This window comes from Rhinolophus sinicus, linkage group LG11 (assembly GCF_036562045.2).
Source record: "Rhinolophus sinicus isolate RSC01 linkage group LG11, ASM3656204v1, whole genome shotgun sequence".
In the NCBI taxonomy this organism is placed as follows: domain Eukaryota; kingdom Metazoa; phylum Chordata; class Mammalia; order Chiroptera; family Rhinolophidae; genus Rhinolophus; species Rhinolophus sinicus.
The window spans coordinates 53,710,602-53,730,547 of NC_133760.1; the positions used below are offsets into that span (position 1 = coordinate 53,710,602).

The following is a 19,946-nucleotide window of genomic DNA, read 5'->3' on the forward strand; positions in this document are numbered from 1 at the left end:
GTGGAGAGCTCGTTGGCCCACGGGTAGCTAGGTCTTGCCTCCGTTTCCAGTTCAGCCGGTCTGGACCAAGGCCAAGAATCAGCTTTCTAACAAGTTCTGCGGTGATGCTGATGCTGCTGGCCTGGGCGCCCCATTTGAGAACCAGTCTCTTGGCACATGTTTTTCCGAGTGCTGTGAGGTTCTGTCACAGCACTTGGGACGCTTGTTAAAAATGCAGCTTCCTGGGCCCCAGACTTACGCCTTCCATTGGGTGAGATAGCAGAGTTGCAGAAATGGTGGGGAGGCTGCCCTTTCACCCCGAAGTCTGTGAAACTCTGCTTCTGGCGTGATGCAGGGAGTGCAGTGCTGGTACTTACCTGTCCACGGCCTTGGCAATAGTGCTTCCAGCCCAGGGCTCTGCACAGCCCGTCTTCCGCCTTTGCGCCACCAGTGGCCATCCCTCCCCACACGGATGCCTCACTCTGCCTCTGAAACCTCAGCAGAGCAGCCATCCTTGTGGGAAAACATACACAGCCATCATTTTCCAGTGCTCATTGTAGTAATTCATGACTAAACAGAAGTCCCAGGTGCTGTGTAAACCCTCAAGGAGCTCGTGATCTAATGGGAAAGCCAACAAGGCTAGAGAACAAGGTGGCATAAATCAGAAGCTAAATTGTGGCTTTGGTGGTCGGAGCCACAGGAGGATTTGGAAGGGAGGGACGTTTCCCCGAAAGGCGGGGCTGGTGCTCTAACGTGAAAGATGAGCAGGATCTTCTCAGGTGGCCAAGAGCAGGACAGTGAGCATCGGGTGGGAGCTGGGGCTGAGCCTGAGACGCCGATGCCACCTGAGGGGCTAGGACTCCTACCCGCCCCCCTATCCTGGCTTTGCTGCTCTGTGCCCTCAGTGGGGTCAGGAGCACAATGGCCTCAGCCTGTCGGAGAACCAGAGACTTGGCTTGGGGAGGAAAGGTATTGAGAGCTGTGGGGATCATGAGAATGAGGTAAACAGGAGCTCCTGCTACCTCAGCCCAGGGGCTGCTGGGCTGGTAAGAAGTCCTGTTAAAATCGGTTGGGTCCGCGTGTAGTGTCCCTGAGGTGCTAGTGGGTGGGCGGGCTTCAGAACTGGGGTGGAAGTAGGAGGCTCGTTGGCTGGTCTGTCCCAAAAAACCCATCTCAAAAATTGTGAGGATGCTTAAAAAGCCCACAAAATACGTATTTCTGTAAATGCCTTATTTTGGATTAAGAATTGCCCTCCTGGTCCTCTTAAAACAAACCTTAGCGTGTAAGACACGGCAGGATGTTGGGAAGTGAGTGCAGGGGTTAGTGTGGGGTGATTGCTCAGGTTTGCCTTCGCCCGCTGACAGCTGGTGCTTGTCTGCTGCTCTTCCCACCTCTTCCCGATTCCGAAAACCCGTCTTTCCCCCCAGCCTATGCTTTTCATGTTGCTCCAGATTTCTTTAATCATGGCATTCAAGGAGCTGCAAACGCGCTCACCCATAGGCGCAAAGTGAGACACCTCACTCCATTTCACGGCAGCGTTTTGCTTCCCTGAGTTGGCAGCTAACTTCCACAGGGACCCTACATCTGCTGTTACGGAAGCATCCAGTGTTTCTCCCCTCTGGCTCCTCCAGTCCTCCGAACACCCCCCACCCCTGCAGCGCCCCCAGTTGTGGTTTCCGGGTGCCGAGTCGGCTCAGCGTCCATCCAAGCCTCACTGCACCCTGACACGTTGACTCCACTCGGATTCACACCGTTGATCTCCCGCCCTTCCCGATTACACTGCCCTCCTCCCCAATTGTACCCGTTCTACGAAACCAGCTTGTTTCCGAAGCCTCTGGCTACTGTAGCCCTCCTCACTGAGTGTCCCCACCACACACATGCCCTTTCACTCTTCCCTGATTGTTTCATGTGAACCAGTCCTGTCTCTTTGGCTGTACTGCAGGGCTGGGGGGGCGGAGGCAACGGGGAGTGTGTGGAGCCCGTGTCCTTTCCAACTTCCCAGTACTGAGCCATGCGGAGCCCCGTGGGTGCTGGGTGATTGCGTGGCGAGGTTTGTTGGTGTGGACTAACAAGTGTGTGATACACTGGAAGATGGTCGCGTGGGGCTGGGGGCTGGTGGAAGGTTTCTTGTTCAGAGACAGAAAGCACCAAGGGAGAGGAGAGAGCAATTAGTCTCTTTCAAGATTAGTGCAGAGCGTGTTCTGGTTAGGGTTGGGCCAGCCCCGCCCCTCCGTCCCAGGTGCTGGGCCCCAGCCCCACCTGGCCAGCTGCTGCAACTTCATAAGAGTAGCCCCAAGGGTGGGAGGCAGCTGCAAGGAGGAGCATGAGCACGGAGCATGGACAGCAGCAGCCGTCGGGGAGCCGCAGGGGCCGTGGCTCCGGCGACAAGAAGCCCCGGAAGCATAGCCGGCGCAAAGAAACCTACTCAATGTACATCTACAAGGTGCTGAAGCAGGTGAGAGTGGAGAATGTATCCGCCTGGGGCGGGTGATGCTCTGAGTCGGGACTCGGGGTCGTCCTGGCACGGTGGCGAGTGGCCTCACACAGGCCACAGTCCTACTTGGTCTCGGAGGTTCCTACCCCTCTTAGTATGTCTTGTGCACCTGTGATGGGCAGGGGGCGTGGAAAGCATGCTCCCGTCACCGTCCAGAAGCTTGCAGGGCCTTTGGACAGATAAGACGATTATGTGGAACGCTCGGTGGGGCATGATTACTAGGGAAGGCCGTATAGTCGGCTGGTGGTGATGAGATGCCACCAGATCATGATGCGAACGAGAAGAGCTGGTTAGCGATGGCTCGGGCCAGGAACAAGTCCTGGGAACTGGAGCCTTGGGGAAGACCTTCCAGACAGGTGGTGCGCTGTCTCCGAGGGGCTGCGGGGCTGCTCTACCTTAGAGATGAGAAACCTGACGTCCATATAGACTCAGGGCTGCTGAGTCACATGGCCTGACAGCCGCAGAGGTCAGGCTCCCCCAGCCCTGGCTGAGCCCCTTGAACATTTCCTGCTGGTCCCACCCCCTAGCCCACAGGTGCCCTCTATTCAGGCAGCCTACCAGTGTGCCTATGAGAAGCCCCTACTCCTGGGACTTGCACACTGACAGTCTGAGGCATCAATGGGTACCCAACCACCAGTGTGTCTGGAGCATCAAAGACAACCCTGCCTGTAAAGCCACTGCCCTGCTCAGCAGAGCCGGGGCCACGGAGAGGCAGGGTGGCTGTGTAGCCTGCCCAGCTCTCTCCAATCTGCCTAAGATGCTTACCCCTCCATTAGATTGGCTCCCAGAGGTGGAGCCTGTCTCCATTCTGAATCCAATTAGCAGTTTTAGTGACCTGGCAAGCTGGTCTGTGGGAATGCGTGGTGGGGTGGAGTGGATTGGCCAAAAGGGCAGCACCAGAGGACAGACTCCAGTGTCCTGAAGAAAATGGGGTGAGCAGGTATTTGTGAGCCCTGCGGCTTAGCCTCACTTTGGGGCTCAAAAATGGTGAGGGAAGGGTTGGAGCAGGACTGGCCCTGCAGACAGCTGCTGACCAGGTCACCCACACACTGCAAAACCCTGTCAGGGGGCGGGGATGCAGGTGTGGGGAGCCACTGTTTCACCCCGCAACCCTGAGGAGAAGGGGAAGTGATGACAACACAAGGGGTTCAGGCTAAACCAACCTTGTACAGGCTCAGATTCCCTGCGCTCAGTGGTGACCGGAGGCGTCTAGTTTTGTCTCCACCATTGGCTTGATGTGTATCATTGGGGAGTCACTTACCTCCCACTTTGCCGAGAAACAATGTCTGCTTCCATTTCAGGATTATTTTCGGGTCCCTACCATTTATTTTACTAGAGATCACCAAGCTTATGACAGGAGGGGAAACTGAGGCCGAGGAACATGACTTATTTGAGGCGATAGAGTGATTCAAGATCCCGCCACAGAACAAAGTCTCCTAACTCCTAGTCTGGTGCTGAGACTGTGTCTTACGAGTGTGACTCTGGCAAGTAATTTGGTAACAATCTACCAGGTTAAGTGCGCACCTCCAGGAATAACCTTCCTGATGCTTGTACAAATGTTCAGAGATGTATATTTACTGTAACACACTCTAACAGCAAGAAAGCAGACAAAGCCCCGAAATGCCCATTTAGAGGACTGGTGACAGAAACTGATTCTTCCACTCTATGGGACACTACGCACATGCGTTCAATAAGAAAAGCACGGTGCTGTGTAACTGATTCCGTTTGTCAAAGACAGGCGTCCACATGTGCTTACACAGGAACTCGATCGCATTACCGCTTGCGGTGGGGAGAAACTTTTTCTTTTTAACTTGGCTACAGTAGTATGAAAATGTATTCCTCTTGCCATGTCTCTCGGACTCTGGGAAGAGGCTGACGAGGCGGCCTTCCAGGACTGCCTCCAGCTTCCTGCCTCCCCAACTTGGGGCCAGGACCGCGGCCTCAGGCAGAGCCTCCGCGTTAACAGAGCGGTCCTGCCTTTTCTCCAGGTGCACCCCGACATCGGCATCTCCTCGAAGGCCATGAGCATCATGAATTCATTTGTGAACGATGTGTTTGAGCGACTGGCCAGCGAGGCCGCCCGGCTGGCCCAGTACTCGGGCCGAACCACACTGACGTCCCGAGAAGTCCAGACAGCCGTGCGTCTACTGCTGCCCGGAGAGCTGGCCAAGCATGCTGTGTCTGAGGGCACCAAGGCCGTCACCAAGTACACCAGCTCCAAGTGACCCAGGGCCTAACTTAAATAAAGGGTGAACCACTCCCGCGCACTGTGGTGATTTGAAAAGTGGACATTGTGAAGTTGAGGTGAGTTGGGGCAAGGGCATATCATCACTTTTAATGGCCACCAAGATGGAATAAGAACACTTATTCATACTTTTAAAAAACTGCTTTTTAGGTGTACCCCACGAGCGACGCATGGTAAATGTTCTAATTGGTAGTGAGCTGAGGTAGGACTTGGGGCTGGATTAGAATCCTGGATATGCTGCCAGCTGTTTCCATCACACGCTCTCTGGGGCTGAAATTCCCCCTCTATGTTACTCTTCAGGACATGGTTTTGGGGATGCTATTTCTGGAAAACTGTCATTTTTGTCCTGTGGCGGGCATAGGGGCTGTGCAGGGCTATCCTTCAAGATACAAAAATGGAATGGATCCCAATAGGCTCCCGGGATCTATAAGATGTCTTTATTTTCCCCTAATATTTTCTTCTCCTTCATTTCAGAACAAATTGGTGGGAATGTTTCTGAGACTCCTAACTTTTCTTCCCCATTTTTTTTTTTAATCTCTAACCCACAGAAAAAAATTGCAAAAAAGTGCAGTGACCACTTGTACGTCCCTTACCTAGATTCACCACTTAACATTTGACCCATTGGCTTTTTCTCTCTCAGTCAGCCTCTGCTCTAGCTTGTGGGCATGTGACCCATAAAGGCTCTGGAGGGTGGGGGGAAAGGGTGGGACTTAGTGAATTAGTGCAAAATCCTCTGTGTTCTCTTTGTAACTGGATACACTCGGCTTGTCGCTTTGGACTCTGTGCTGAGGCTTCCCGCCATACCAGCTGCCACTGCTTTGCCGTCCTACCTACTCCACACGCATTTTCTCACACGAAGAGCTCCACACCACAGTGCTCTGACCTGAGAACTAATTTTCCACACGTGGGTCCCACAGCTAGAAGGGGGCCCCCTGAGCCTCCATGCTTCCCAACGCCCACTAAATGTCCTACCTTGCTACTCAAGGGGCGATTCAGAGAGCAGCAGTGTCGACATGCCTGGGAGCTTGTTGGGAATGCAGAGTCTCGGGCCCACCTCATTTTGACAAGATCCTCGGGTAACTCGCATTGAGAACTGAGAACATTGACACCTGAGAACTCATCTCTTGCTCTTCCTCACTGCTGCCTCCCTTCCCCCCCTTTCCTTTGCCCTGTGCCTTAGATATGTATTTATTCCTAAGCCCCTACTTAACACTGGGCTGAAAAGGTCACCCTCAGCTGACCAGAGTCAGGAGGTAATGTTTTGTATTTTCCTGAGAAAAGTCTTCGAGCCGCCAGGACAGCCATGTACCAGAGCAGAGGGTGCTGGGTCTGAATCCAGGAATATATGGTTCCTCCAGCTGAGAAGTGTATTTGGAGTAGTTGATGCCTTTGGGACTAATATTCACCCAGAGCCTCAGTTACAGGGTGACTTCAAATAGGGACCATTCTTTATTTGATCCTCACAAGAAAACTGAGGACCAGAGCTGACCCCACACTCTGCCCTAACCTTCCAAGGCTTGCTGCCCTCCCGCTAGTACGTCCTCTGCGATAAGTGTCCCCAATCCTGAACCCGCAGCCACCTCCCCTCACAGCCTTAGAACATTGAGACAATGGAACAGAACTGGGTTGTTCTGGCTTTGGGGGTGGAGTCAGGGTGGGACCACAGAGATTCTGTGGATTCCACGATCAGCTCACAGAGGGCAGCGTGAGGAGCAGACACGATGTCTGAGGGGTGAGTGAGGGGCCGGAGTGGAGACCCCAGGGCTGGAAGAGCAAAGTGCTTCCCGGGTGCTGTCAGGCTGGGGCCTCTGGGTGGGGAGAAGGCCTGGGAGTTGGGGGGTTCTGTGCTGGGCCGGGCCTGGCTGGGCCCCAGACTCACAGCCACCTTGGCAGCTCCCGCGAGTCAGCGTTCGCTCTTCAGACTTCCCTTGGATTATTAATTCCAAAACCAGGGCTCTGCCCTGGGGAAGGGACTCTTCTCTGCACTCGTCCCTTACCCCACTTCTGCCCACCATCCTAGACCATTGCAGCATCTCTGGGCTGTACCCTTACGCTGGAGGGACCAACTGTCTGCTGACTCCTAAGGCCTCTTCCTTACAGGGAGCCCCTACGGGCCACGTCCATTCTTCATTCTCCTTGCTTCATTCCCCCAGTGACCCCAGTCTCACACCTCCAAGCCCCAGTGTGCTCACTGTAACTCCCCTCTCACTTCACTGAGCTCCGCTCGGGAGCCATGAGTAACCTTCCCCTCACACCTTCTGGAACCCCCGCAAGTTCGCACTCCTCCAAAGGCCCCGCGGAACCCCTCCCACCGTCCCCACTCCTCCGAGGCTGAGCGAGGTGCTCGCTGCCTCCTCTCCAGAGCTTACCAGCGCCTCTGGGACGCCTCCCACGCCACCCTGCAAGAGCTGCTGGACCGGGAGCAGCCCCTGCTGGAGCCGGTGCCCAAGCGGGACCGGCAGGCCTTCCAGCACAGGCTCTCGTCGCTCTACCTGCGCTACCTGGGGCTGCTGCGCCGGTTCGACACCCTGTACGACCGCATGGTGCAGCCGCAGAAGAGACGGCTCCTGCGCCGCCTGCTGGACAGCGTGGCGGGCCGCGTGCTGGAGCTCAAGGAGGAGCTGGTACGCGCAGACCTGTGCGAGACCCACTGCCTGGACCGCGTGCTGCAGGACCTCACGCTCACCCCGGTGCGCAGGCCCCGCGCGGAGCCCCGTCCACGCCAGCGGGGCGTGGGGAAGGAGGTGGACTTCACCTCCTTTGGGCACCCCTGGCGTTGGGACAGCAGCAAAGGAAGGAGGGCAAGCAGATCAGATCCGGGGATGAGGTTTGGTCTCTGAAGGGCTTCAGGAACTGAGGTGGGAGGTGGGGTCCGGGAGGTGCGTGCAAGTAGTTGGAGATCGTTAGAGTCAGGCTGGAGGCCCAGCGTGGCTGGGCGGACCCGGGGACACAAGGGATTGGTGAAGAGTCCTCGAGCACTTGCTCCTCCAAGTGTGGTCCGTGGACCAGCTTCAGCAACACCTAGGAGCCTGCAGAATCTCCGGCTGCACTGCAAACCTACTAACCTGCGCCTGCATTTTAACAAGACCCTCCGGGGATCTGTCAGCACCAACAGTGTACCGCTAGTCGGCCCCCAAGGTCATGGTTCACTGCTCCACATCCAAGGCAGTCTCAGAGTTTCCCGACTAGCTGCGTCCCACTCAGCTGTGCACCTGAAAAAACAAACAGATTCTCTGGGCCCTGCCATTCTGACGTGGGAGTATGGGGAGGGCCTAGGAGTCTGCGTTTTAAGAGCTGTCTAGTTGATTCTCATGCACAGCCAGGTTTGGGATCACTGCTCATTAGCTACCATGATCCTCCAGAATTCAACTCTGGCCACGTGGTCGGGGCAAGGGAGAGAGGCATGACTGTCAAGGGGATGGTAAAGCAGAACTCTCCCTCCCCAGGGCTCTAGGATGGAGGAAAACAGTGCCAGGGTCTGTGTGTGCAGCTGAAAATGGTCATGGATTGGCTAGATGGCCCGGCATTTGATTCCTGACCCTCTTTCCCCCATATTGCCCCGAAGGCAGACCTGGAGGTGCCCATCCCCAGGTACTTCCTGCTGGAGCAGTCCAGTGTTCTGAGGGAGCAGAGGCTGCGGGTGGCGCAGCTCCTGTCCAGAATGGGGTCAGTGTCCTTAGAGCCGGTAAGTCAAGGGGACCCCTCCCATACGCCTCTCAGACGCCTGCCCCCGGAATAGAGGTGCCTCCCTCTATGGGATGCAGAGAGGCCCTGCCCTGCCCTGTGCCACTTGCAGAGTGAACTTTGGGTAATCCCTGGTCTCCTTCAAGGCTGCTCTTGTGTCTAACACCAAGATGGAGGGATAGTTCTTGGGTACCTATGTACCCTGGGAGGGCCATGTCCCCAGCCTGTCCTTTGGTGGCTGATCTCCCGGCTGCCCGCATGGATGCAAGCCCTCCCTCATCTTCTTCTGCTCCTTTGTTTGTGCTCTGGCCAGGACTTTCCAGCAATGCACCGCACTGATGCCATAATCCTATTGCAAACGGCCGAGCGGGCCAGGCAAGGCCAGCTCCGAGCCACCATCATGCGAGAGATTCGGAAAGAGGAGGAGCGGGATCGGAAGATGAGGGAGGACGGGTGGCACACGTTCAATCAAAACCAAGCGGCTATCACCATACAGAAGGTAACCCTACAGTGCCCAGGAAGAAGGTCAGGGTAATCACCTCCTCCAGGAAGCCTGCCTGGCTCAGCAATGGATGACAAGAGGTGCAGGATCTCTATCCCCAAAAGGACTTGAAGTGGGAGACCATAAAAACCCCAGAAACAGATGGATCATTAAAACTAGGGGAGAAAGATCCGTAATAAGGGAACAGAACAAAATAGATGATCATTCCATTAACTCTTAAGACTGTTAAAAATGAGTAACTGAAATGTATGCAGGGCCTCTTGGCACCTGAGGCAAAATGAACATGATGAGAACTGACGTGATCCAGTGTGTGGGCCCGACCTCTCATTATTGTCCAAGGGGCTGCTAACACAGCCCCACCGGGCAGTAGTGGTTACCAGCTTGACAAGCCTGGAAGGGCCCTAGGAAAATTTCAAGCAAAGTGGCAGAAAGGGGCCACTTTGCTCCTGCAGCCATCACCACTCCTGGGGCTCACTGGCCCTGCTCTGTCACAGGAAGTCACTTGGCACCTGTTCTTTCCAGAAGCAGGCCCAGAATGTCTGGTGTGGGGCTGGGTCTCTCCATCTGGTATCGGTCTCCTCTGCCATGTCATCTTCTCTCTCTCAAGTCCCAGTGCCTCAGAAACTTCTGTCTGCCAGCCCAATAGAAGAAAGTTAGAACCACTTTCTACCCCAAAGTAGAAGCTAACCAACCAACAAACGTCAACCCTGAGGAAAGATACCCTCTCCAAATGGGATAGATTTGATTATTGATCAGCACACAGAGTGTCCCAATCTGAGCCCTGCATTTGGGTGACTAAACCAATGTCCCACTGCCCCATGGAGGAGGAGGTTCTTGCCTGCAGGGCTCGCTAAAGCAAGTCTTTTGAGAGGAGGGTCGGCCCCAAAAACAGAGCCCCGGTTCTCCCTGGGAACCAGTCTTCCAGTTCTCCAGTAAGGGCTAACCAAGGGCCAGGAAGGGCGCTGAATTAAAGCACTTAGTTATCATGGGCCTACTAGTCCCAGGGACAGGAAGGCAAGCCAGGACAGGAGCTGGCTCCTTGAGGCGACCTTAGGGAGTGGAACCTGCCCGGCAGGTACTGGCCCGCCTCCCTCTGTCCACTGCCCTCCACTGTCTGGCACAGGGCTGTCCACAGGCCTGAGAGTGACTGGCGAGCTGAGAGAAGAGCCCTGGGCAGGAGTCAGGAATCCTGGCCCCAGTCAGCTCTGCAGTGACAGGCATTGGGCCTAGGAGAGGCCGTGACCCATCACCAGCGTTGGTTTCCTTGTGTCACAGATGTAGGACTGAATTAGGGGAGCTCCACAGTCCCTACAGCACTGATGACTATGTCCCTGGGTGGAATCAAGTATTTATTCCAAGTGCTATGGGAATTCTGAGACGTGAGAGCGGCGAGTGCTTCTTGGAGAAGGTGGTGCCTGAACTCTAATCGGTGCCTCAAAAGACACCGCAGAGCTGGGCAGCTTGGGAGTGTTTCCGTTCCACCCTGTTCCCGGCTGCTCCTGCTCAGGGGGCAGTTGCCCACCAGCTGCCCTCCTGGAGGTGCCTCCCCAGCGCTCCCCCCCCCACTTCCACCCAAACCTCCCCTGGCCGGACCTTCAGAGACAGTGACTCCCTGGGGCTGAGCCTGAAAGCCACGTCCCCTCAGAAATGCAGTGTGGGGAGTGTCTGGGCCCGTGTGTCCCCCCCAGGTGTGGAGAGGTTACCTACAGAGGAAACGCACTCAGCAAGACCGGCAAATGGAGATGGAATTCATCGGCATGGTGAGTCCCTCCTGGCCCAGGCGGCCCGGGGCTGGCCAGTGCCTGGGGCCGCCTCCTCATCTTTTCCCTCTGTGCCCCACCCCAGAGCCCAGCCCTGTCCAGTCTCTCACTGCCCACCACTCAGGACTGTGGTGGGCATGATGCAGGGAGGCAGGCTGGCACCAGGGGACCCTGAGGGATGCTTCAGGGTTTGGTTGAGAAAGAGGGGGCAGGACCGAAGGCTACTGCCAAGCCACGCCCCTTCCCATCCCTCCCGCTCCTAGAGCCCTGAGAAGGATCTCAAGTGTTAAGTGCAGGGTGAGGGATGGTAGCACGAGCATCCTGGGCCCCACATCTGTGCCCCGGGCTGGAGGAGAGGCTGTATGGGTGGGCCCAGCAGTGGGAGGAGGTTCAGGCCAGGGGGAGGGGAGGCTCTTACAGCCTCCGGGAGAACCACAGGGGTGGGGCAAGTTGGGATGGGGCAACCCATCACACCAGAGCATTTTGGGGGCCATGGGCTCCCCATTTGCTCTGGGGGCCCCAGACTCACTTCGGCCCTGCGTTCAGGGGTCAGGGAGTAGTGTGAACAACACGAGGAGTGTGCGTGTGCATGTGGGGGAGTGTGGGTGGTAAGAGGGGCAGACGGGGGTGGGGGTGGGGGTGCACAGGAGGTGAAAAGGCCCGCTCATTCCCTGAATCTGTCTGTCCTCTGCTCTCCGATCCTTCCTTCATCCAGCTGGTCTCCACTGACTTAGGAATGGAAGGGCGACAGGGATGAGGGACATGACCCCTGGCAGGGGCTTTGCAGTGGGCAGAGCCCATGGAGGCCTGGCTGATAAAGGGGGTTGGGGAGGGGACTGAGGGCGGGCAAAGGATTGGAGACCAGGGCTGGGATGGCTACTCTAGGAGCCTTGGGGACATCAGAATGAGAGAGGGGCCAGGGGTCCTACCTGAGAGTGGGTGTTGGGAGGCTGGAGCTGGACGCTAGGAGGCCAGCGGCGGGCCTTGGCGGGGAGGGGCAGGGGCGCCTGGCATGGCAGTGGGTGAGGAATGAGCCTGGCCTCCCGGCCCATCAACAGTGTGAGCTCAGCGTTTTCAGTAATTGTCTCTGCGCGGAGTGATATTTAAAATACATTTGGGAGCCAATGAGGCGGGAAAGTGGCTGCTAGCACCGCTGCCAACACGGAGCGGGGCGGGGGTGTGGGTGGGGGCTGGGGCCGGAGGCTCACAGGGGAGGGTGTGCTGAGGGAGCGAGCAGGGGGGCCAGCCCGGATGCATCTAGCAAACTCATTATCAGAGTAATTTACACAGACGAGTTTCGGCTCCAAACACAATTTCTCCTGATGTAGGCATGCCCGTTGTTCCGTGTGGGTGTGTATGCGAGGCCTCGTGTGCGCCGTGTGTTGGAAATGAGTGGGGGGCAGGTGTGCGTGCCTGAGGCCGGGTCCCACTTCCCCACTCCCACTCCTGAGTGCCTCAGCCTCCTCCCGACTTCCCCAGCTCCCCTCGCGCGGGCACGTGGAATCCTTGGGCACCGTGTCCCAGGCCTGCCCCACGGAGGATGCCGCCAGGCTCCGCCAGATGGAGAAAGAGGAGGCGTTCCAGGTGGCGCTGGTGAAGACCCGAGACTCACTCAAAGACATCGAGGGGCCCGTCATGAAGGAGCAAATGAAGGAGCAGATCCGACAGTGGTTTATTGAGTGCCAGTCAGTGTCCCAGCCTCGGAGGACTCAGCCCTCCACCCCTTTCCGTCCTCACCTGTGTCCTCACACCTCCTCTCCTCTGATCCAGAATGTACCCTTTTCTCCACTCACCCCATCCCCCCGACACACTGCTAACACATTCGGTTTAAACCTGGGGCCCCCAACCTGTAGGACCATCTCCACACATGACTTCCCGTCTCCCCAGATGGAAGAGAAAACGGCAGAATAAGATGGAAAGAGAATCCAGGAATGTCCCCTGACTCATCTGTCCTTTCTGTTCTGAAACTATCTGTTTCTTCCCTCTCCCCCTCAATCTCCCTGGTCCTATATCTTTGCCCGTATTTCTCTCTCTCTCTCCATCTATCCATCCATCCACCCACCCCTCCAGCTACCCATCCATCTGTCCATCTGTCTGTCCACCCACATGTCCATCTCTCTGACCATCTTATGTTCACTTAGTGCCCTTACTGGCCGGTTCCCTGATTATCCAGATGAGTCTTCAGGTGGATCCTACCTGATCTTTGCAGACAAGACTCCAGAACAGGTACCCTGGAGGTGGAGGCAGGAGACTTTCTGTGGCTGATGGAGTCTGAGGTTGCAGAGTACTGAGTATAAGCTGAGGATGGCAGTGGGTGGAGGCAGGGGTGTTGGAAGAAGTCATGTAGTTAGCAAGACTTGGGCGGGAGGAGGGTACCTGTGTCTGGAGAAGGCATCCTTGGCCAGGGAGAGGAACTGTCTGGTGACACTATTGTGGCTGCAGAAGCCTGTGGGCCAGGAAAGAGCGGCAGCTCTGATTGGAACACTCCGTCACTGGTGCCCCTCTTCCTGGCCCCCAGTGAAATCCCTGGACATTCAGCCATCTGGACCTACCAGTTCCCCTAGGCTCTGGGGACCCTCACTCTACCCCAGCCACATGCCCTGGGTTCTCTGGTTTCTGTAAAATCCCCTTGATCTTCATTTCAATGTCTCTTATCCTGGATCACAGGTGAAAATGGAACTGGACATGCAAAACCAGGAGAGCAAAAAAAAGAACCAAGAGAAAAATAAGGAAAAAGAAAAGGAGAAAAAAGAAAAGAAGAAGAAGAAAGGGAAGGAAAAAAAGACCAGGATAGAGGTAAGGCAGCTCCTGGACGTGAGGACCAAGTGGGCAGAGACAGCAAAGTCTGAGGGGATTCTGGTGGGAAGGCTGGTCTGGGTGAGAACTGGGGTCAGAGTTTATGATTGACGGAGGTAAGGGGGTCGAAGTCAAAGGATGTTTCTATTCTAGGAAGAAGACACAATGCTGAAAGTGTTGCCATCCAAATTTATACCCATGATTCATGCTGGACATGAGGAGTATAAAAGTAAGAGGGGAGAAGCCTGGGAAGGTGTCCAGGCCTTGTGGGGCCTTAGGGGGACATTCGGTCCTGGGGAAAGTGGACATCTACCACGTAGATCATGAGGTGGCAATGTGGGTGTGTAGCCCAAAGGAAAATGCCAAAGGGGAAGGGGGTGGGCGGCGTTACAGGCTTGGGTCTGAATCCTGCAGTCACAGGCTTTGGGATCAGGCCTCTTTCTGTGGTCTGGGGAGAAGCAGTGGCAGGCAGCCAGGTGAGGAAAGGGGGACCAGCCTGGGTGAGGCTCTTGGCCCATGTGCGTGAGCAGGTGTGTGAGTACACCTGGGACTCTGACCTCCACTTGTCTGTCCATCTCTCCGCACTCAGATCTGTGGAAGAACCCATATGACAGCGTACACCCTGGTCAGAGTTTTGACCCTGAGACCCTCCGGGTGGCGAAGAGGAAGGAAGTGGAGCAGGAGCTCCGGATACAGGTGGGCGTACTGGCTCAGAGCTTCGCTGCAGAGCCCCTCTTCCCACCAGGGCCTCCAGCTGCTTCCGGCTCTGTCCTCGCTCCTCACGTCCCCAGTCTGTCCATTCCCTACTGCATTCTCTAGGCACTGCCTTCCCTATGTGGTCCATCCTGGTCCATCTCGGTCCCCACTGTCCTCTGCCCCGCCCGCATCCCTCTTTCCCCCCGGGTGGAGATGTGGCCTGGAGGTGAGGGAATAGAAGGTGCTCTGAGCCGAGGTCACACCCCCCATCATCTCACCAACGCTTAGAAGAGCTCCTGCGAAGTGTCCCGCCCCGGTGCCAGGTACCTTAGAAACATTAGATCACGTGACCTTGTCAACAACCCCTGAGGTACACACGGTGATTTTCCTGATGTTAAACAGGAGAAAACTGACACTAAGAGGCCGTGCAATTACTCAGGGTCACACAGAGTCTAAAGGGTGGGTCTGGGGCTTCAAATGAAAGCTGGTTGACTCCATCCTGGGGGCTTCTCCCCACAACGCTGCCAGTTGAGAGCAAGGCTCATGCAGAGCAGGGTGTGGATTAAGATTGGGCATGGACGGGGGCAGGGACCAGGGAGAAACACCACGACTGAGGGTTCTAAAAGAACACCTGGGCAGGTAGGTGGCCACCTGCTGCCTTCCCTGGGCTCGGCTGGCTCCGCCCAGAGGCTCCTGTCCTCTTCTCCACCCCCCGTTTGTCCCCACCTCTCCCACCTAACCTCCCCAGCCCCTGGCTGCCCCACTGCTCTCTCTGCTGTCTCCCTAGGTGGATGAGCTGATGCGTCAAGAGCTAAAGAACCTGCGCCTGGCTGTGGGCAGGGAGGTCGGGAGACCCTTGAAATTTCCAAAGGTAAGATGAGGGGCTTGGACTGGGACCGGAGAGGGTACACAGTGGGCGAGGTGCGGAACAGACGGCAATTTCCTATGTGCTTGTTTCCAACCAGAAAAATACTGAGAAGAAAGCTGGGAAGAAGAAGGAAAAAGATCTGACATCAGACAGGTAGTAGACCTTCCACCTCATGGTGGGCAGTGGAGCAAGCCCTGACCCAGGACAGATCCGGCTGCTAGTCCTGGCTCTGTTGCTGTGTGACCTTGGGAAAGTCACTTAACCTCTCTGACTCCCTGTCCTCATTAACCAAGCACCTCCCCTGCCAAACTCACAAGATAGCTGTGAGGATCAAATAGAGACATAAGAAAGTGGATTGAAAATGGTGATGCAGAATAAGATGTGAGTGGAGTGTTGTTCTAAACGCTCCCTGGTCTCTGTTCCTCCTCCAATCAGCTCTGCCCCCTCCAGAGCCATCTCCCCCTGGCCTTCCCACTTTGAGGTGTTGGAGAACTTGTCAGTGGTCCCTTTCTACTCACTCCTCTGGGGAAGCGAGTCATGCACATATTGACGTTAGCTGCTTTAACAGCCACCCCTCCTAGAGCGTGTAACACCTTAAATGTGGTTTCTAGGAAGAGGGCAATATGTCACCCAAATGACTGGGTTTCTGGTGGTGGAACTTTGGGCCGTGAGCAGGCTGAGGAAAGTTGTATCTCAGAGGGCGCTGGCCCTTCTCACACCCTTGTGACCCACAGAGCACCTGCTGTGGGCAGAATGCGTCCTGGACCAGTGGGTTGGCACCGCGCCTCCTGACGCTGGCTGTCCAGTGGCACTATTGATATTTTTACCCACAGGGTGTTGGGCAGGAGGGCTCCTGAACCCCCTTTCCTCATGCCTGTGGCGCTCATCTCTGTCTCCATATCCTTTCGTCCTCGGGGGTCCCCTGCACCATCTTCTGCCAGGTCCGTGGACTCTCTGTTTGAAGAGCTCATTACTTTGGACCTTCTAAAGAAGAGCGAGACCGTGGCATTGAAAGACTATGTGGGTGAGACCCCCCCACCCCAGCGTAGGCTCCCAGGCTGAGGCACGGTGCCAAGGCCCCCGGCCACAGCCTTCCTGGTGGCCAAGTGACACCCTCTGGAGTGAACCTTCTCCTGTGTGGCTCTCTTTCCTGGCCCGGCCAAATGGGTCCCACTCACCAGGTGGCCATCTGTCCCCCAGGTGACTGCCTCTATCTTGGATCCACTCTGAGTTTGGCCAAGAAGCTGCCCATGCCTTCCCTGTTTGACATACGACAGAACATGGCCTTGTACGGGGTCCTTCGGCTCGGTGAGACTCCCTGTGGGAGAGAAGTCTGGGAGGCTGAGGCGGGCATGTCCCCGGTGCCAGGACCCAGTGGTGGACTCTTCCAGTCCCTGCTCAATCTCAAGTGACATCTCGTCTCTGTCCCATTCCCAGAAGACTGGGATCTTTCTGAAGCGGTTGGTCCCACACCCTTTAATTGCACCCCTTCTCGATGCAGGGGTGAAAACAGGTGGCATGGGAAACGGAAAGGGCAGTGGAAGGGGCAGAGAGCTCCCTCCTGACACCCATGTATAGTTGTCGTGACTGCTGAGCCATTGGGAGGTCTCTAGGCTGCCCCTGTCGCCTTGCTTTCCTGGGGACTCCTCAGGTGTCGGGAAAACAGTGCAGCCAGGCTCTGAACCTCATCCGACCCAGCCCCCGGCCTTTGGCCTCGCCTTACACAGCGTCCCACCCCGGTTCCCCTGCCGGCCCACTGTCTGCCTCTGGGCCCTGCTTCCTCTCTCAGGCTCCTCAGATATACACTCCATGGCTCCCCTCATCCGCTCCATCCTCCTGGTGGGCCCCTCCGGCATGGGGAAGAAGATGCTGGTCAAGGCTGTGTGCACAGAAACCGGTGCCAACCTGTTTGATCTGTCGCCTGGCAACCTGCAGGGCAAATACCCTGGCAAGACCGGGGTGCAGATGATAGTGCATATAGTATTTAAGGTTTGGCATTTCTAGTTCTCAGACTGCGACAACAGAGCAGGGTGGGCTTTATGCTCAGCAGGTCACCCATCTGCCTAGTTGGTGTGACTTCAGGAGCTGGGAGGTCCTCACCAAGCCCTGCTAAGAGCTTGTGGACACCTGGAGCCCCAGTGATGGGGGAGGTGGGTGGAAGTGGGGAGGAAAAACAAGGCTGAAGATGCAGCTGGCCTCCCGCACTCCTCAGGGAGGGGAGGGACGCTGTTCACATGGGTGCGATGGGTGTGCAAAAGGGCTGGCAGGTGAGGTGGGCAGGAAGTGGGGAGTGGAGGTGGAGCTCCGAGGCTGCCACTGCCCGAGGCCGGCCCTGACCCTGGCTTGGACCAGATGGGGAGGGGGGGTGAGCCTTGCCCACGGATGTCTAACGTCAGGTTTCTATTCTCTGACCTGCCCAGGTGGCTCGACTCCTGCAGCCGTCTGTGATCTGGATTGGGAATGCTGAGAAAAATTTTTATAAGACAGTCCCAACAGAAGAGCAGGAGGTGAGGGAGTGTGGCCGTGCAGCACGAGCCCGTGGCGAGCCACGTCACACCTCACCCACTGCTGCAGTCTGCCTCTCAGGCTGGGCAGGGACCCCGAGAACATGGAAACCCATCTGATAAGTCACGGTGTCCTGAGCCCACCAACCCTCCCTCCCCAGAGCAGATGGACCCAAAGCGAATAAAAAACGACCTCACCAAGGCCCTGCGTCTGCTGAGTCCTGGAGACCGCGTGCTGCTAATAGGAACCACGGAGCGGCCCCAGCTGGCCGAGATGAAGGGGCTGTGCCAGACCTACGAGCGGGTCATCTTCATGCCACGGCCTGATTACGCGTCTCGCTACGGTGAGGCCCTGGGATGCAGGGACAGGCCGGGGAAGGGGTGCAGGGACCACCGCTGCCAAAGCCTCCCCACCCCCCACCACTGCTCTGAGCAGTACCACCACGGCCAGATGCTCTGGAAGGGCAGCGACACAAATGGCCCAGTGCCCTGGGTGCTGGCCTGGTTCTGTGGACACAGGCAGGCCACCTAAGTCCTTGGTGCCTCATTTCCTTGCGTTGAGTGGGGGCGGGTGACCCTACTTTCCTGGAGGAGTGGTGATGCTGAACCTAGAGACACTCGCTCTCCAGAAGCACACGGCTCGTTTCAGGCACAGGTGGCGGCATCCACTGCCTCTCCCCGCCTCACGTCTTCCCCCAAACCTGCAGTGCTCTGGAAGCGGATGCTGGAGGCCCAGGGGGTCCAGGTGACCCAGAGCCTGGACATCAGTGCCCTGGCCAAGGTGTCCGAAGGCTACACCGCTGGCCACATTCTCAAAGCCATCCAGTCGGTGCTGACCGAGCAGCGGCTCCTACGGCTGGCCAGGCGGCCCCTGGTGGCCTCAGAGTTCCTGGGTCATCTGGCGAAGCTGGAGCCAGTGTACGAGGAGGAGGAGGAGTCCCTGAGGGTGAGGCTGGGGGTGGGGGAGCCAAGGGGGAGGGGCCGTGGGCCCGCCCCAACCAGGGAGTCAGCCCTCTGAAGCCCCAGGTGCCCAGCACACCGTGGCCCCCTCTCTCTGCTGCCCCATGGAGATCGTTCAGCCTGGAGGGCACCAAGAGGTCACAGGGAAGGACATGTAGGCAGGACCAGCCCACCTGGTTTCCTTGAGGGTGGGAGCCTGAAGGCCTCACCTGTGTATTGGGAGCCCTTGGTTGCTTCTGGCACCAGCTGCCACTCACTTCCTCACCTTGAGTCAGTGGCCACCCCCAGGGTGGAGGGATGGCTGCAGGGGGGAGTGGGACACACTTGCCCCTGACAGTGGCTGACACTGGAGCCCGGAGCATATGATGTGAGCAATAGAAACCACGGCTCTAGCAGGATACTGGCCGGGGGAGGAGAAAAGGCTACTGAGGACACAGAGCCATAAAAATGGGAGGCAGAGCCCAGGGCCACGTCCCCTCCTCTTCCTCTGACCCAGGACTGGTACTTCAGCACCCCGCTGGGCAAGAAAATGATGAAATTTATGAAGGACCAGGAGGCCCAGGAGGCCAGGCTGGTGAAGGAGAAGAAAAAACGGAAGTGACAGATGAGGCTGAGCGCCCGAAAGTTGCAGAGGGACTGGGCAGCCCTCCATGGGCAAAGGGGCCAGAGAGCAGAGGCATAAACGCCCAGGTGGCTTGGGGACCAGCTTTCTTCGTTCATCTCTGTGCTTCTGCCCCTTGTGCTGTGTCCCTGCCCGTGCCCAGCCTCCACCTCTCACCCCACCCCTCCCAGACCTCTGACCCCCCCACACCCCGTTTCTTCATCTCCTGTCATGCTCCTGTCCTGGCTCCCCACTCCCTTTCCTCCTTGATGTATGTAAGGGAGGAAAATAGGAAGAGCAGAGAGAGGGAGAGAGGAGAATGGGAGAAGGAAGGTCTCGGTAAGTAGAGAAAAGGGGGAAAGCAGGAGTCTGGAGGTCCTGCCACATTTGGCACTGACGCGTGTGGTCTGCATACTCCTTTCCTGTGTCTGCGCCCCGTGCCCTCATCTGTAAAGTGAGGAGAGGTTGGACCAGCCAATCTCCAAGGTCCCTTCTATGCTGGGGTTGGATTATTCCTGCAAAGGTGTCTGGGAGTCAGGGAGGTGGTGGGGTGGGGAGGAGAAAGGGTGTGAGGAGATGGTGGCATTTGTGGCTGGAGCAGGGGTTGTTAGTAGACTCATTGCCTTCTCTGAGTGGGCTTCACCTCTTTCCTCTGGAGATGGCCTCCCCTCCAACTGACCAAGCTCTGCCCTCCATCCTTTAACCTGAGCCTGGCCCCAGGGGGCTGAGTGGGACGCAGCTCTTGTCCCTGGATGGATGTCCATCTGTGGGTCCCCCGTGTGGGGAGAGAAGAGCTGGGTGGGGGGCTGGAGTCAGGAAACTGGGAGCAGGGACAACCGTGACGCCACCAAGGGCTG

The 19,946-nt window shown here is 56.9% G+C and overlaps 2 protein-coding genes across 2 annotated transcripts; both read left to right on the forward strand.

The window, feature by feature from the left end:
• Positions 1-2,185: 2,185 nt before the first annotated feature.
• On the forward strand, positions 2,186-4,698 carry H2BK1 (H2B.K variant histone 1). The gene is made up of 2 exons (XM_019712833.2): positions 2,186-2,434; positions 4,462-4,698. The coding sequence occupies exons 1-2, from the start codon at positions 2,303-2,305 to the stop codon at positions 4,696-4,698; spliced, it is 369 nt and encodes a 122-aa protein (XP_019568392.1). The 5' UTR covers positions 2,186-2,302.
• Positions 4,699-6,439: 1,741 nt separating this feature from the next.
• DRC11L (dynein regulatory complex subunit 11 like) lies at positions 6,440-19,089 on the forward strand. The gene is made up of 19 exons (XM_019712788.2): positions 6,440-6,450; positions 7,081-7,408; positions 8,284-8,403; positions 8,716-8,901; positions 10,593-10,664; positions 12,144-12,349; positions 12,806-12,890; positions 13,332-13,460; positions 13,614-13,689; positions 14,050-14,156; positions 14,944-15,027; positions 15,122-15,177; positions 15,966-16,048; positions 16,225-16,332; positions 16,814-17,013; positions 17,445-17,531; positions 17,695-17,872; positions 18,236-18,474; positions 18,985-19,089. Exons 1-19 carry the CDS (start codon positions 6,440-6,442, stop codon positions 19,087-19,089), a joined length of 2,460 nt encoding a protein of 819 aa, XP_019568347.2.
• Positions 19,090-19,946: the final 857 nt, after the last annotated feature.